At 38.1% G+C, this 18639-nt stretch overlaps 1 protein-coding gene across 1 annotated transcript in view; it reads right to left on the bottom strand.

The window, feature by feature from the left end:
• Positions 1-485: 485 nt before the first annotated feature.
• Positions 486-18639, bottom strand: part of rngtt (RNA guanylyltransferase and 5'-phosphatase) — an 88245-nt gene continuing 70091 nt past the window's right edge. Inside the window, exons 14-16 of the mRNA XM_008397448.2 lie at positions 13827-13893; positions 4068-4191; positions 486-1059 (exon numbers count right to left, since the gene is read on the bottom strand). Of these exons, the coding sequence (XP_008395670.1) occupies positions 893-1059; positions 4068-4191; positions 13827-13893 (358 nt within the window). The 3' untranslated portion in view covers positions 486-892. The remainder of the gene's footprint in view (positions 1060-4067; positions 4192-13826; positions 13894-18639) is intronic.

Genomic DNA, 18639 nt, shown 5'->3' with positions numbered 1-18639 from the left:
TCACAGACAGAACAAATATCTGAGCATGTCCTGGACCTTATTACAGGGACCTTTGGATGTTGCATATTGCAGGTTTTGGGTCTCTGTGGACCAGCCTCGCTCCCCACCGACAGGATCAAATTTTGGATCCATGCACTTTGTACACCTGAGACTTCCTGTTGTGTTATTTGTGCAACTCCAGAGCAGTTTTTTCAGGGTCCACTGCCTTCCTGTCGAGCAGCAAGTTGTTCCTTCAGGGAGCTGCTGAGACTGAAACGGCTGAGTAAAAATACCGCAATGATGAGTTTCTGTTTACTTGCCGCCTTTCAAGCAAAACAACCACCTTAAAGATAAAGTCAGGCAGATCACTGGGAAATAAACCTTAGCCACTACATAATTATACACCTGAAACATCTAGATATCCCCTCCACTGAACACTTACCCTGTGAATTTTAATTGAAACGCTGAGATCTTAGTTGATAGGAAACTAAATGCATCAAGACAGATTGAGCTTTGATTATGTTTACTCCTCTTTTAAATTAAAACAAGGAAATGGTGGACACAAAGTAAACAATGCTCATCAGGTGTTAGTCATAACAAAGTCATTTCTTGACTGTTTAGCTCAGAATTAAAAAAAATAAATAAATAGGAAAACAGTCAAAAAAATAATCTAAGAATCGTGTTCAGTGTTTTAATAAGAACACAAGCAATTCAAGCTACAAAGATTTCTACAAGGTAAATGGATGAATCACATTGAGGCAGTCACTTCTCTGAGGTCCAAACATGTACAAGCGAAAACGCGACGCAGCAGACGGGCTTGAAATGTTTCCTGTAGAGGGTCTGGATGCTGATGAGGATGTTCGCTGTGACTGTGGGTGTGGTTGGGAGTCCAGAGGGGCTCAGTTTGGAGGGGTTACGGCGCGGCCCAATTGGGTCTTTTCGGAGGGGGAGGGGGCATTAGCGCAGAGTCCGGGTCAGACGGGCGTTTCCGGCTCTGTGCGTTGACTCCCTGGGCGCAGCGGTCCAGATACTCGAAGAGGATTTCCTTCGTGACGGGTTCCTGGATGCTTTTACAGACAGCTGGGCAGAGAAAAACAAATGGGCACAGCAGGAAGGAAGTTATCACAGAGATGCTGACAGGCTTTTCCACCCATTTGTAGTGCAACTCGTAAACTTTTAATCTTTTTTTATGTTACAACAAAAACACAGCAAATCATTTTTTATAAAATTATAAATTGTTTTTGAAGTATTTTACAATTGGTAGTCTGTTAAAAAGTGTTTTACTTGATGACTTTTTCAAAGTAAGTTGGCACATGCAGATTCTTTTTCAGACCTTTGTGGAGGGAAATCAGTTTTTCACGTGTCGGGCCAATCTCCCAATATTAAGGAAATCCAGGTCAATTTATCAGCAATATTTTCAACAACTTTCTTCCTGTCACTCTTTCATGAAAGCCATATATCATATATATATATATAGCTACTTTAAGAATCAACAGATTATTCCACCTGAGCTGTACAGGTTGGCTTCTTGTTCACTTTTCTGATTGATGGTCTCTTATCTGACCCGTCATTGTAAGTGGAAAACTGTCTGTCAGTAGGTTTCACACTGTTTCCATTTTTGGATAAGGGATGAAATGATGCTAAAACTTGGAAATCAGTTTTATAATCAAAACTTTTCCGCACTTTTATCCCTGACCTTTCAGGTGTTGCTTTAGTCTTTGTGATGCTGTAATCAGCTGTACTGATTTAGATGCTACTTTACACACAGGTGTGCTGCTATAGTAAGTATGAATTTCATTTAGGGGTATCAGCATATATTTTTCACATTTATATTAATTAGATTATTGAAAACTTTTACAATTTTCAATCCAATTCACTTTGTACCAAACCTCACCTCCCATCAGCACTTATACTTTGAGCCATCTTCACATTAAGTTTATAAAAAAAGAAGAAGCAGGATTTGGATCATTACCTCTGAGACTATGCATGCATAGAAATAGCTCATCCCACTTCACAGCTCCCTTGGCACGTTCATGACCGAGCCACGGTACCAACAACACATTAATGATTATTTGCAGTTGCTAAATGGAACAAAGTGTTATAAGTCTGCAGAGACATGCAAAGATATCTGTCAAGATTTTTTGATAAAAGAGACTTTTGCCATCTGGCCTCCGAGGCTGTCTCGCAGCCCGCAGCAGCATCTAAAGCCCAATAACTCTATATTCTCTTCCATCTTCTACAATCAATTTAGTTTGTGCTTTAAATGCATTTCTCCTCCCTTCTGCTTCAAGTTTATATGGCTTCAGCTTCTGTTTTTATGCTTTGCCTTGTACAACAGTCTGATGTCAACATTTAGATGAAATGCTGTGCTAAAAAGGTTCATCAGACGGGGAGGCTGTGTGCCGTTTCCATCATCTTCTCCTTTGTTTACATACATTTATTTTCTCTGAAAGGTTACGTAGAAGCTTTCAGATGATATAGAACAATGCATGTGAAGATTTTTCATCTTCCGAAACGTTTAATTGCTTTTTTCCTCCTGAATTAGTGTGAAGTAACCCCCAATATAACTCTTTGAGACAGAAACAGAAGAATTAATGCCATGTTAATTTTAAATTACATTTATAAATGCTAACTATTTAAAATGTTTAAGACTGTAAGGACCAAGCAGCATCTCAGAACATGGACATTGAGATTGGCCAATTTACACTAAGGCTGCACCATTTATGGAAAACACAAAATAGTGCTATTGTTGTTGAATATTATGAAAATATCAATTGTAATTGTTCCATATTTTCCCTCCTTCTTATGTTTCTTTTCTGTCACCACTCTCTGGGGGATTTTTGATCTCTAGCTGTGAGCCTAAACTGTATGAAATGTCCACTCATGTATAGTTACTGTATTAGTAAAATTATGCAAACAACAAACATGAATAGATCAGTTTTGGGGGTACATACTAAAAGTTTAATTTTATTTAGGAAAGGGCAGAATTTAGAAAAAAGAAAAGGAGCAAATATTGTTGAATTATATATATTTTTTCAAACTGACCCCTGCAATTTAAACTCTAGCCTTAAGCCCTACACCAAACGTTAACCCACAAACCACTCGGTGATAAAACACAACCGACAACAGCAGCTGATTCTTCCCTCCACCATCCAGAACCCAAATCTGATTTTTTGACAGATAAGGTCTGACAGCATGTCTGAAGACATAAATCTGACAGACTGAACCTCAGGCTGGATTAACGATCGTCTAAAGCCCTCGACTCGGTTTGTGTCATCGCTCATCTTCCTCGCGTCTTCATCTTTCCGTGGCCGCTGCTCATCGCTCAGCAGGAGGTCGGTGCTGACTGGTCCGCACGTCAAAGTTTACGCTTGGACTAAGTTTAACGTACTTTACGACACATCGTACATAACGTAGGTGCGCGCCGAAAAACAAGAATAATGTATGAAGAGCAGCAGAGCAGGCTGAGCTGAGAGAAAATGTCGGATGAAGAATTGAAAAAGTTCATTTACATTCTGAGTTTTGTGCAAGAACAGTCTCACCCGAAAGTGCTGAGTGGGTCTATGCTCTGCAGATGGATGCACTCTGTCGTTTGAACTTGCTTTATGGAAACACCTTGCTTTCTATTTCTTGTTTTTGGGCCACTAATATATCCTGGATACCTGTTTACAGCGGTGGTATTTACTTAAAAAGGGGGGGAAAAATGTTATGTAGCAAAATGTCAGCTTCTCTGCTCAAAGAAAGGACACGGATGAAAACAATTTGTCCTGGGCACAGAGTGCGAGGCCTGACGGGTTGGTGTGCACACTTACACAACAGAACATCTGCCACCTTCACACACACACGCGCGCGCACGCACGCACGCACGCACGCACGCACGCACGCACGCACACACACACACACACACATTCGCTCGCAATCTCATAACAGGGAAATCTAACTGAGAGCAAAGCCTGATGTAAAATACTGATAAAATAAGCCATTAATCGCAGGCTGACTGCTCGTTTTTCACTTTGATACAGCTGCAGATAAAGGAGGAGGTGAGGTATTAATAAATAACTGCAGACGAGGAAGGAATAGAGGCTCACCCATGGCTGTGTCATAGGAGTTGGGGAAGCTTTTGTCCACCCTCTGCCTCATAAACACCCAGCTGTTGTTAGCGAAGGTGCACTCGATGATCTTGTTGTCGTACTGTTTCAGCTCTTTGGTTGCCTGTGCAGACACAAAGACGAGATTCATTGAAAACTGCTAGAGGAGGAAAAGTTTCATTTGTTTTATTCTTTCTAGTTTCTGTAAAAATGAAACATATTTTGTTAGATTATCTGGTTTAATGGTGATGGCTGTCGTTAACAGAATGAATATGCAGAGAAATGACAACTGAACGAGCGGGAAATTTGTGACATTCAAGATAAAAAAAATTAAAATCACCTTAGTATATTTGAAGTAAATTTTATTTTGAAAAGTTAAAATTTCAATATTTAGCAGGAGTGTAAAGAAACAGTGATCGGTATGTATTCAGGTTTTAGTCGGTTTTCTGCACATTTAAACCACAAAAATAATTACAATATTTTTCTTTCTTCGATCTTCAGTAAACCAACAATATTTTCAATATCTGGAGCTATTCTAATACTGTATTTATATGTTATTGGTATTATGTATAATGAAGACACATGATGCCATTTTTTAGCACAATCAAGTAACTGTATTACCTTCAGTTCAGCTGACTTTGTAATTTGAAGCCTTAAAATTGGGCCTCTGTCCCTTTAAGAAACTCCAGCTCTTTCCGACACGCCGCCTTCAGCACGTCCTCACAACAATGCCTCTTATTATGCTGTTTACAACCATTCTCAGGAGCAATGAACTGGGAAGTAGTTCATATGATGAGCTCAACAGATGTTTGCTAATTGCTGCTGCAAAACCCCAGGTATGTTTTCGATGAGGACGTAACATGAAAAAGTTCATTTTACACAATAACCCTTCTTTAAAAAAAGTGGACAAGAGATTTTGACAGATTGATTGCACAGTGCATTCAGGAAAGTATTCACAGCGCTTCACTATTTACACACTTTATGTCACAGCTTTATTCCAAATTGTATTAATCTCTTTCCTAAAAATTCTATGGGATTTCTTCTCTGCATTTATTGCACGGTCACAACAGACAGCTACTCATAATAAACCTGCTTGAGATTGTTTCCTTATAAAGCCATTCTACTGTCACCAGGTTTGATCAAGAGAAGTCATTGCTGCAAAAGCAATGACTTAATGTAGATCTGTGATTTTTTTTACCACTGAAAAAGTGATCAACTAAATGTCATCGCGTATATTAAACCTGCAGCTTAATGTTAAATTGATTTCAACTGAGTTGGATTCTTAAAGTGGAAATTAATTGGGCCTGATTGTCTGGCAAATTGCTTTTAGATCTCATTTGTTCTGAATTAGTGCCAAACGAATGAACCGAATTGAAACAAATAAAAAAAGTGTCCAGTCATTGTGTGAGGGTCTCAAATTATTTTGTAATGTGACAGAGATACAACATATTCTATCCTTAATGAAACATCAGCACATGCAAACACTAACACATTTTGAATTGGCTTTGATGCAGCTCCTGACAAAGCAGTCCAATCGTTCCCGGTCCACCTACTGAGCTACAAAGGATCGCTAACCTATTACATCACATTCTGCTTTGAAAACCAAAGGAAAAAAAAAAATCAGTGCTGCATACTGTAACACTGCTCAAGTGTACGAAAGCGGCACATGATACTGAAGATCAAGTATGAGTCAAAGAAGACATTTGAGCATCTGTTGTTTATTTGTCAAGGGACTGTGTCTCACTGAGAGGATTGTTGAAACTTGGAAAAATGTAAATCCCTGAACTGCTAGGAACAAGGGAGGCACCCAAAAATGTGCAGCAGCAACAAGATTAAAAAAAAATCAACAATGGAGGCACAAGATTTAGTATAATGCTCCTCATTTAAGACGGACTCACGCCGGGTAAAAAAATGACAAAGACGATGACCTTCGGGGTTCAAACTGAACCCGTGACTCCCAGTCAGAGAGTGACAGCGGCCACTGCCAGGGAAGCCCCGACGTTTGGCAAGACACTACAAAGTAAGAGCTTATGTGATCCTACAGTGCTGGGCATCTGGGCTCGCAGTGGGTGTCGAATTCACACAGGAAGCAAGATAGGGTGTGAGGAAGGAAGGGAGAAACTGAGAGAAAGAATGCAGACCATAGAGAGAGAGTAGATACGTTTAGACTGTCAGAAATCACATTTTACAGTGTAATTATAGTTAAATTTTGATTGGTTTTTTACGTCAGTATGAAGATAGGTTCTGGTGAGCCAAACATATCTTTCAGCGGCAGAATCTCTGAGCTCTCCTAAAGCTTCCCGCAGCAAACTGCCAGAAAACTGTGAAGGGCAGCGCAGGCAGGCAGGCAGCTACAGTCTGGATCTCTCCCTGCTGCTGACGGGTGACATGTTGGCTGCCATTTTTCATCACCACTTGGTGCCTAATCCATCCAAATCTGTCTCATTATGGCGGCACACGTGTGTCCCCAGTTATCAGGGACATTCCAACTCTTTACAAGTCTGTGCAACACTAGTGCAGGGATGGTTTAAAAACAGAATTAATGCACCAACAGCATGTGTGTATCTGGTGCTGTAGTTAGGAATGTGACACCAAATTCAGACTGTGTTATAAAGTATAGATGGACGAATGGATGGATAAAAGGACAGATGGTGGATGAACAGAAGGATGCATGATGGATGAAGAGAAGACAGACCTATGGATGGATGAGTGGATGAACACTTGGAAAGGTGAATGGGGGGGGACGCATGAATAAATGAACATAAGAATAAATGGACAGATAGACGAAGGAATACAAGTACGGGCAGTCAGATAAAGCCTTGACAAAACGAAAGAATGATTAGACAGATGTTACAAGAATGGTTGGATGAAAAAAGGGAGGAATGGACAGGAGAATGGTTTAACTGCTACGTGAAGAAAGACGGATGTTAGATTGACAAACTGATATTTTCAGATATAAGAATACAGCGTAAATTATCTAAGGAAATAAAAACGTGTTTCAATACACTAATTCCTTTTTTTCTCCTTTATTTTAAACACCTGGAAAATATTTGGATCCCATTTTGTCTTGTTCCAGGCTTCAAGCCAGTACTGTTGATGAGAAACTTTTTTTTTTCTTTCAGTCATCAAACAATTCAGCAATGCATTTTAATGAATTATTCACTCTGTAGAGGTTTGTAGTTTGAATATATTACCGTATTTTCCGCACTATAAAGCGCACCTAAAAACCTTAAATTTCCTCAAAAGCCGACAGCGCGCCTTATAATCCGGTGTACCTTAAATATGGACCAATATTGAGCCACAACAGGTCTAGCAACTACGGTAAGCAGCTGCCGACTTCATTTTCAGCCGTAGAAGAAGCAGCATGCGGTGCATGCTGGGATAGTTGTCAGAACGCTGGTTTGTAATCTATTAATAAAGTTTGACTGACCTATCTACCTACCGACCATCTAGAATCAGGCCGTCTGCAGGTCATTTAGCACCACGTTCTCCACCAACATGCTGTGCGCGAACGGAGGAGGGTGACCATTGTCCGGCCACGCCCCGGCCCAGTCGCGGAAGGCTCTCCTCGCCGACCTGAGTCGCACTGTTTTGTTGACATTCTTTATGTCAACAAAGTGGCTTTAGATATTCATCTGTGGTGCTTCGACTAGGATTACCAAGGGACCAGCCCCTATACATTTAAAGCCTGGGGGTGTGGGGGAAGAGAGACAGAGACTGCGGCAGCAGCGTGCCGGTTGGTCTGTGTTACCCAGAAAGCAGTTGGGCACAATATCGCAACACCGTCAGTGAAACAATGACTGGGGCAGCCTACTATATAAAGTACTCGGGGAATACTTCTTTATAAATGTGGATGTGTAATAATAGAGTATGGAACAAATCAGCAACCCAAACTGAAGTGCCTATTCTATGCGCCTTCTATATGAAAAAAGTTTTAAAATAGGCCATTCCTTGAAGGTGCGCCTTATAATCCGATGCGCCTTATAGTGCGGAAAATACGGTATTCCTTTTAAAGACAGGAATGGGGGTACGGGTTCACGTGAAATCAACACAATCTCTAGAAACTTAGCTGGAGAATTACAGCATACTGCCATGACAGCATTAATCATTCCAGACATAAAAATGTCTTCATAGTCTCAGTTCTGCCACATTAGTAGCGTCTCAGTGCCAGTGTGTCATCAGATAATTTAAATAAAGACTTCATTTCCATGTAAGATGTCAAACTCCAAGAAATATCACTCTTACACAGAGACCGAAATTTTATAATAATTTTATAACTGCTTTACATATTACATCTGTAGAAAAGCAGAAGGTTAAGTTTGATAATATATTCCGCCATTTGTAGCTGTTATTTTGCAGAGTAATTTATTTTCCCTGGCTTATTGCTATCTTGCCTTAAATTGTCAAATTGCCTTCTGTAATGAGGCCTTTTTTGAGGTTTCAGAGAAATTAAAATTATGCATAAATGTTTTTTCAATGACTTAAAAAGTGCACACTCTGACATATTTTAGCTTGCAGTGTTTTTAGTTTAATGACTTTGTGGTTAGTCTCAATAGATGTGTAAATATGCATTTCTGTGTGTTTTGACTACTGTGGTTTTCAGGTGATATAATATCTTAAGAGCCAAATTTTCTGGTTAAACAAATAAATAAATGTTTGCTTTAGACATTACTGTAACTTTCTCTATCTTTCTACAGCATGCATTTACCATAGCAACACATCTTACAGATAAAAAAACCTCTTAGTCTTGTAATATATCTGTGACAACATAATCAACATCTATAGAAAGCATTTATATGTCGGTACATTCAAAATTTGGCATCTGATCTTAATCTAGTCAAACTGCTGCAACACTTGGGTATCCAGTATATTGTGCCGAAGAGACGAGTCGACATTCAGAATTAGACGTTTTCCTGAAAAGGTCTTTTGTTTTCCTATAACCAAACTCACTTTTGTTTCTTTCTGAAGTTAAATCAGAATAGAGTCGCAGGTCCGCGACACTCGGGTCCATTTTAATAAAAGAACACAAGATGAGACGACGTATAAAGTGGGAAGAGGATATAAGATGCAGACGTGTGAATATGAACTGGTTTCCAGGGAACAACTTCACTGATGAACAGTATGAAAATCAATGTTCAAACTTTAATATATGTTGTCAGACAGAATACAGTATTTGCCTTCCGAACAGTAATATCTCATCCAGTGAAAATAAAGAAAGCTGGACCAAAAAAAAAACTCCAGCAGACAGACTGGATCATCTTCAGGGTTCCTACTTGGGCCAATAAGATCCAGACATCAGGGAAGTCAGAAAACAAATAGGATTCCCGATTAACCAATTACACAACAGACTCGTACTTTGAGTGTGTGTAGAGATGATCATTACCTCTCACATCCAGTTTGACTGTTTAATCAGAGACTAATAGGTGAAAAACAAGGTAATGAAGTGCAAGTGAGCAGGAGTTCAGCTCGTTGTCGAGTCTGTCAGGTAAACAAGGGGCTCTGAGCAATATCACCTTAACAAAACCTTAACAATGTCCTTTAAACTTTACAAACTAAATGGGCATGTTGCTTTCAAAAACAGCTTGATGAGAGCGTTTTCTATGAGTACCACTTTCAAATATGTGGTACTCCATGTTTTTAATCCTATATCTAATATATTAGGCCTGTGGGCTATAAAAATTGATCTGAAGAACTTTAATGACACTTAAATGACGGTGAAGCAGAGAGAGTCACGCCTTCAGGAGTCACATAAATTGGAGAGCTCAGTGAAGGAAACAACAGTCAAAATCATTTCAGCACCTGGCCGTGGAGGTGCATGCTGGGAACCCATCATAGTTTCATCAAAGCTGCAAGGCTTTTTTTTTTTTTAGGAAACTGCTCTTATCCCCGTCACTGGTGGGTACGCCTGCCAGGTAGTGTTCAGATTATTTATGATTAATAATCTGTATTCACAGGCCATATATACCTCCAGCAGAGCAAGTAGACACCAGAAAGCATTGAGACTTGACTAAAAAGAGGAAATGTAAAGTAAAGCCTTTAGAAGAGATTTAAAGTGTCTCATAAAAAAACTGCAATAGGGATTTTAAATTTGAGTCAATTTTAGTATCATTTTTAACAGTGTTGGATTTTATTATAATTTCAAGCCTAATAGGGACTTCAGTTATAAGTAGTTTTCAATTATTTTTTGCTTTCAACCTTCAGAATAACATTAGACCCGACAAATGTTTTATCCTGGGAATAGAAACACGTTTGTTTATTAATATATATCCATCTCAACTAAAAAAAAAGTCAATAAACACACCTATTGTGCTGCTGACCATGTTTCCATCCTGAACAGATTGCTGAAGTATTAGGCTACATTTTTACTCTTGGTTTAGACAGGACTAATAGAAAATATTTTTACCAACGTATTTTAATGAAAATCTAGTATGTTGTGTATGAATAAAACGTAGAAAAAAAGTAATACCAGTGCTTAAAAAACAGCACCTTGCTTTGAATGACATCAACATTAAACATTAGTGTTTCAGCTGCTCTCTGCTCAGCTTAAAAACAGGAATTTATAAAGGAAACACAGATTTCAAATTGCAATGAAATGTCTCGCTGGGGGCACAGTAGAAAATAATCAGACTGTACAAAAACAACAGAAATCAGGAGGTACATGTCTGTCTTTGAGTTTGAAAACAGAGGGAATAGTTGTTGCGAAATATTACATAAGCCTCCAAAAAATGTCTAAAAGTAACATTTAAGCTCAAACTGTGTAGTTATAGTTATGCATGAGAAATGCACCTCCTCTTGGATTACTTTTTTTGCTTGTTAAATACAGGCTTATTTTTCATGCAGCCGCATCTTCTGTTTAACATAAAACGCATGCAGCGTGTTGTGTGCCGCAAGGCGAGGAATAAACTTCAAAGGAATGTTTTCGACAACATAATTCTCTTAAGGCATCTGGTTTGTGAAGGCACACCAAAATCTTGATATCATCATTTTAAAGTGCTTGGAGTTTCAGGGTGTTGTGCGGTGTAGAGACAGATCATATAACTCATATGGGGGATATTAGTCCACAATGCCGACGTTCAGGATTTGATTCGTGAGTTTGGGATTTTTGCTGCATGTCATGTCTTCTCTCTCTGCTCGTTTCTTGTCTTAATAATGTGGTGTTGAGTTTTTCAACCCTGAGCAATCATCTAGGATCAAACAAACTTAATGGTTTCTGAGGGATCCTGTAGGTTAAATTTGAGATATTATAAGATCTTTTTAAGGATCACTAAGATTTAAACATAAGATAACTATAAAAAAGACTTAACTGTAACACATTAAGTTAAGCAAGTTGGAAACTTAGACCCACAGTGTGGTCAGACTTCAAATTTGGGAATTTACAAGACAATTTAAGGGAACGAGTATGGTAAAAGCTCTGGTCTAATGGTGTATAACAAAATGATTGAATTTAGTCTTAGCATACATAAAACATACATAAAACCAGCAAAAATTTATTCACAAGACAAATTAGATGCACTTTTATAGACCAAACAGTATGTAGTAGGTGATTTTATTTTATTCCTAAAATTCATTCAGGTTTTAAAAAATTGCAAACAAGTAAAAAAATATTTTCGGCAATAGAAGAGTTTTCAAAGGCCAGCAAATCCATCTAAAAGCTCCCTTCCAAAATCATTTCCTTTAGGAACCAACAGAAATTACCACAATAAAGGAGCCACATTTGAAAAATTTCCTCAATTTTTGTGAAAATCACGTAATATTTTCGAATAACAGAAAGGTTGGCTTGATTTCTTTCACCGGCAGCCAAATGCATTTCGATGAGCTGTCAGCCGAATGTTCCTCAAATTGCATCTAATCGGAGCTTCAAAATGACTGCGATGCCCAGAAGGAAGGAGATCAATGTCAAAGATACAATGCGGTGGCTCACAGCAGACAACAAACTCACACCCTCAGTGTGCAGAGGTGTTGGATTTAGCAGGAACAGCGTCCTGATTGAAAGCACAAGTCCTCTTGTCCTCTGCTAACATGTAATCGATAAATTTTTAAAGCAGATTAGCACTTGGTTCAGCTGTAAACAACATTTTACTAGAAAATAGTGACATGAAAACTGATGGAGAGACAGTCAAGGGACTGCAGGACTTTTCAGGTTACAGACTAAGGAGCAGAAGTCTGCAACTTTAATGGATTGTTCTCCTAAATAGTAACAAACTACATCCTGTAGAAGTACCTCATCAACAATAGTACATTTTCAGAAAAGACTTGTAATAACAGAACATATGTATCATAATATTACTCTTCCTTTGGATGTCGCCATCAGGCTGCCAAATTCAAAACTGCAGAGAAACTGATTGCTGGAGTTTGAGTTGATAAAAATGACAAAACAGAGCAAAAAATGATAAGATTGTATTCTTGTTGCTGACTGCGATAAAATGTATGGAGAAATGATCATTTTGCTGGTCTTCAAACGCGGTATGCATGTGAGGTGATGTGTTAGTTCAGTAGAAAGCTAAATAACGTAGATAAACTTGTAATTATATCAAAATCACAAAAAAAGGAACAAATAAAAACGTTCTACTTGTTACTGAAATTTCCAGCTACCACTGGAAACTTCTTTTAGCACATTTTACCCAAACACGTGCTTAGTTTGCATAATTACCGGTATTTTATATTTGATTGTACCAATGTCATGTACTTTACTTATCCTTAATTGCATCTGGCTGGTGAAGCACTTTGTGAAGGAAAAGTGCTACATACATAAACTTGACATTGACTTGTTTTTGTTCCAGAAACTGCTTAACAGGTGAATTTCTAAACCTCTTGCAAAGTCAAACAACAGCTATGTTATATTAAATATTGTAGAGATTTGTGACAAAATGTAGCTTTTTCAAAAGCACATTAAACCTGTAGCCCATATATTTATATTTTTCATATGAAAAGGGCATATTAAAGAATATTTGTGCAAATATATTTCTTCTTCTATAACAATGCACTATTATTGTTGGTAGAATGCCCTATTGGGAAGGCTCAAAAAGCAAAATAAAATGTTATTTTAATGTTTTGTCATGTTACAACCAGAAACTTAAATGTGTTTTGTTGTTTTTATGAGGTGGACAGAAGCACATTAATGTACAACTGTGGAACACATTTATTCTGACCTCTAAGTAAAACACAGTCAAATAAAAAGCTTCAGAAGTTAACCTTTTTAATAAATAGTCAATCTTGTCAGTATAAAAACAGCCTTTCTGTGAAGGCCTCTGCGATTATTATTATTATTATTATTATTATTAAAGATGATGACTGAAGCTAAATACAGGACAAATTTGGAATGAAAACCTGTTAAAAACTGCAGATAATTTCAGTTTGGGGCTAAGAATCACCTACACCATAAAATACAGCCAGACTATAAAGAAATGGGTCTGATCCAAAGATATTCATGTTATTATGTTGCTGTATCACAAAAAATTCCAAAAAATACACCTAAGATTGTAGCTGTACCAACACCAAATGTGTATAGCTTTGCGTTTTTTGGCATTATTGATGTCAGCATAGCAATATAATTATTTTTTTAATAATGAAATTGCAATGAGCTTCTCATGAAAGAAAAATCGTTTAGGCAAATCAAATGAATCGGCTGATTCAGCACAAAGTTTTAAATTAAAAGCGGTTAACTTCAAAACAGGGCGGAAGGTGGATGAGAATGAAGGAAGCTCTTTGGATCGTCAGCATAAACACGAATCCAACAAAGCAAAACGTTTATGTTCTCACCCTCATCGTTGCAAAGGGTCTATCGTAGTTTCCAACGTAGAGCAAGCCGACGGTCTGTGGTAACAGCCTGGAAAGACAAAAGGATCACGGTTAACACCAGCAACTCCCCCCCAGTGCAGGATCTCAACACCAAAGTATGTGAGTGTTAGCAGCGTTGGAAAGAAACCACTACTCCACTTCCATTTACCAGCTAGTAACAGAATGATAAGGATGTGAGATTACACCTCACTGAGCCCTTCTGTGTCTCTGCACAGCTTGATGTCCCTCTACCCACAGAGTGAACTGCAGTATGGGCATGTTTACAGTACAGCACTGCAATACAAGGAACAGAGCATACTGGCTTTTAGAGTACTGGTCTCAAAACTTTAATGAGATTAAAACGTGCAGTCGGTGAAGGATTTGAATGCCAAGAAAACAGAAATTCTCAAAAGCAAAAAGAAAAAAATTTTGGGTTGTGAAGCATGATCTGTGTTCCTTACATGGATGAAACAAACATCAACTTGTTCCGGAACAATAAAAAGGCTTTTGTGTGATGTTTTACAGTGACACATGGTACGATTTCTGAAAGGGTTTTAATGTCTCACTGCTTTTTGGAGCAAATATCTTACCTAAACACTAACAGAGAGTTTTTTTTGTACTGTAACTTAACGCAGACCTTTTAACCCCTTATGGGCAAAGAAGCTACAAATTAAATAATCAAACAGAAAGCAAAGTTGGAGGTAATATGTGTGCAAATAAATGTTTTGTTTCGACCCTTCATCAATTTCATCCAACCAGCTGCTATGACAGGAGGCATAAAACTGAGCTTTTGACAAACATTTTTATAACCTTATGGAACAAACTGTGGTTATAAGCTACAATGACTCACATCATCTGCGCTTAGAAGTGTTTGGGTTTTAACAAGGGTCCTAATTTTTCATATTTTAAGTGGAAAAAAACATTGATGAGAAACAAATTAGCATTCCTATATCAACCTCCAAGACTTCCTATCATTTTAGATACAACAACACAAATGCCAAAGCAAAACTATTCATATCCTTAAGAAACTGTAGATGTAAAATAATGTTCATTCAATCTCAATAGAAATTAAGAGTTATCTCTGAAAAGCAACATATATTAAAGGACTGTTATTTTTTTATGTTTTAAATTTTCTTTTTAATTAATTTGGCACATAAAAACATCTTTAGTGCTTTTTCAATAATCATTGGAAAAACTTTAATTTGCATTGCAGAAATAAAACTCTTTTTCTAATTGCAGAGCAACTTTTTGAATGTTTCCCTTCAGTGATGAGCTCAAAATCTTTGAGGCTGGAAGGCCTCCTCACTATTACCTTAATATTTAGCTTCAGGTAATATTAACATTCTATATCACATTCTAATAAGGACAAATGCCAGGCTGCACCAAAACATTAATATTACTACAAATAAGAAGAAAGATGAACTGCAGATTGCTTTGATCCTAAATTTGCCATATATTAGTTTGGTCTCAAGTCAACAAAATAGTGTTTTGGTACAAACAAGAGCAGCTGTGTAGGCTAAAAGTTCACAAAGAAATAGTCACTAAGATTCATTAACAGAAAATGTGAATTGCCCTCAAAGAAAAAAATGAGAAATTATGAAAGGCTGTGAGCTAAATGCGTCAAAACCTAAAAGTGTTTACAAGAGACAAAGAGTACCTAAAATTATTCCATAAAAAGGAAAAATCTAATAAAGATAGGACCTCAGGACCTCAGAGAAGCATCATTCTTTGGTTAATCAAATTACTGCAAGGCCAGTTTGTAGATAATAGCTTTTTTTTGTGGGTTCAAAATGTTGTTAACTATTTGTTCCCATAAATTGGGAACAAATAGTGTTTTTGTCACTGCCTAAAAATGTATCTGAAATTGTTTCTCTGCTGAAATAATGGTTTATGCAATGGGGGCCTTTCTAAAGAGATATGACTCATAGGAAACTAGACACGAACTGAAACTATCCCCCCAAGAGACTTAAAATCAATTCTTATGTGATACGTCAAAACTGGCAGCGATGGTCAAAACAACAACCACCAAGTTAATTTCCAAATATTTCCAGAACAAACTGTTTGTACCTCCCAGATTACCAACAGATGTCATAATCGCATAGTGTTTGCTTCCCCTGCCCACCATAAAAAGACAACTAATTGTGGCTGCAGCTTATTTCAGGCACTGTTTCTACAAACACTGACACAGGTTTTATATTAGTTACCCATTTTTAGCATATAAATAGAGAGGGATGCAAAGCCAAATAGACATCTAAACAACAGGGCAGCTCCACAGTCTGGTCCAGCTAATTCTCAGATCTCAAATGGAGCTGAAATCGGAGACCGTCCTCCCAGCCGCTCTCACCCCCTTCCTGCGTAATGATAGCTAGCAAGGGGAGGAAGGAAGCAGCAGTAGACATTAAGGGGGCCAAATAGGCATACTTTAATGTGCTTTGTCCAGTGCCAAGCCAAGTCCATTTCCATCAATAGCTGAACAGCCCCTCTAGGGCTTCAGGAATCTGCAGCACTCACAAACAACAAAATTACCTTCATTTTGACAGCTTCTCTTAAACAACAGTAAGTCAATGAGGTTTTCCCAAAGGGATTGGAATACAGACTGAAACAAATGTGGATAAATCAAGAAAGCCTCACCGGAAGAAGCTTGGACGTTTTGCAAGCTCTTTCCCTGCGTAACGTTCAACTTGCACACAAAATGCTTCAGGATCAAAGTGGGACTTAGTCCTGCTATTTGAAATGACATGAAAACATCCACTTTTTTTAAAGAAAGGTTGAGATAAATTGTTGTTAAGAACACGTGAGTAAACGCCAGTAAGTATCTCGGTCTAAGGAGTCATCAGGCTGCTTAAGCAAATCCATTGTCAAAGTAAAACTAAACAGACAATAAACAAAAAATGATTAAAATTTAAATTTCGGGGAGTAAAACCATACAGCATCATCTAACTGCTCTACAGTTGAAGGAGTATAACACTTTGGAGTCATGATCATGCGTATAACTCCGGGTTTCTAGGTAGCGTTGAGAGAGGCATAAATATTCAGAGTCTTACCTGCAGTACACAGCGTTAAGTGCACTTTCAGTTAGAGAATAATAATGGAGAGCTGATGCTCAAGGTGGAGCCACTTTAAATGATTAGCCTACTAAAGTAATAGTAAAGTTTTCTTGCTGTTTTTGTTGCACCTTTGCTTTTAAAAGGTTTAAACATCTTTCATCTACCAACATTTATCAGGCAAATTACCTTTCAGAGGCAAAGGCATTTTAACTGATGGCTTTCAGCTTGAGATTGGTTTTATTAAGCCATTTTTTGAACACTATCTAATTACTTCCAGCACCAGAACGTGTCATTACGTGCCTAATGATGTGGTGGTGGCCCTTTCTCTACAAAAACAACCCTGACTCAGTCGTGTAAGTTGAAAGGTAGAGATTTCATGGATTATTTCTCCAGCACATATCACAGCTGCTCGACTGAACTGAGATCTGGAGAATTTTGAGGTCATGTCATCTAACTCGAGCTCCTCAAAACATCAGTGAAGCATCAGCTAAGATTTTCCTCCCCCCATAATTCATGTTGAATGTCAATGTAAAAGGCGATGTAAAAGAAAAGGAAGCAGACTAGACCATTCATCTACCATCAGGTATGAAAACCTTAATTGATAGAACATAAATAAAGTCTATGGCCTCAATCAGAATCCTGCATTTGTATCTCTAGATGTAAAGTATTATAAAATATGTATTATTAAACTATTAACTCTTCAAAAATCATCCTATAAATGTTTAAATGCACACAATGTTGCTATGGCCTTGTATGACACGACACAAAATCCTAAAAAATGTGATTCTCTGTGATCAAGACCTGGCTTGAACTGCAAGTCTGCAGTGATTGAAGTCAATCTATTCATAATGACAGAGACTTCAAAGTCTGGCTCCAGATTTGTTCTGCTGGATTCTGCTAGATTGCATGAATGTCAGAAACCCATCTCTCTCGCCATCTTATGTTTTACAAATAGAATCCTTCTTTGCTGCGTTAGAAAAGTAGGAGCATAAAAAATCTCCCTCAATCTTCCAGCCTCTTCTCAATTTTCTAATTCCATTCACTTTGGAGGCAAGGTTTTGAATTCACTCTGCGCTGAAGCTCACCTTAATGCTTTTACAGGGCATGTACTTGACTAGAATCCTATAGACTAAATATGGATCATGATGCTGTAATGGAAATGATTCCTCGGAACATAAAGGTGGTACGAGAAGCTTTGGGCAACAGCCTTGGGGGAGGTAATTCAAGCTACCCAAGCTCCTAAAATCCCAGCGCATCTAATGAACTATGATATAACCATTACTCATCCTGCTTTCTGAGGGAATACTGGCCAAAATTAGTAATGAATCCAGAAATCTATACAATACTTTTAGGCACCATCCTTAATTAGGATTCTGGCAATGTCTCTGCAATTGCTCAATATTTCCATTTTATCCTTTTCCGCTTCTTCCCTCCTACTGCCACACAATAATCACCGTCTGCCTCTGTGCGTGCTTTCAGAGAAGGTAATAAAACTTTCAAGGCTGTATGCCTCAGTGGTGCAACAAGATGTGCTCAAGGATTGATTGTGTGGGCTGATGAATAAACAGTTGTTACCTCCAAACAAGTCTGTCCATCTCTCCCGTCCAGACAGCAACTAAGCAGAGATCTGAAAGCCTACACCAATACTAAGCAAGTCGTGGCGATCGGTACTCTGCCAGCAAAATTCATCTTTTGGGAAAATATCAAAAAGATCTGAAATGGCAACAATGATTGTCTGTGTTCTCCCA

This window comes from Poecilia reticulata, linkage group LG21 (genome assembly GCF_000633615.1).
Source record: "Poecilia reticulata strain Guanapo linkage group LG21, Guppy_female_1.0+MT, whole genome shotgun sequence".
Taxonomy (NCBI): domain Eukaryota; kingdom Metazoa; phylum Chordata; class Actinopteri; order Cyprinodontiformes; family Poeciliidae; genus Poecilia; species Poecilia reticulata.
The sequence above is the reverse complement of the archived record's forward strand: the minus strand, read 5'-3'. Positions and strand labels throughout refer to the sequence as shown.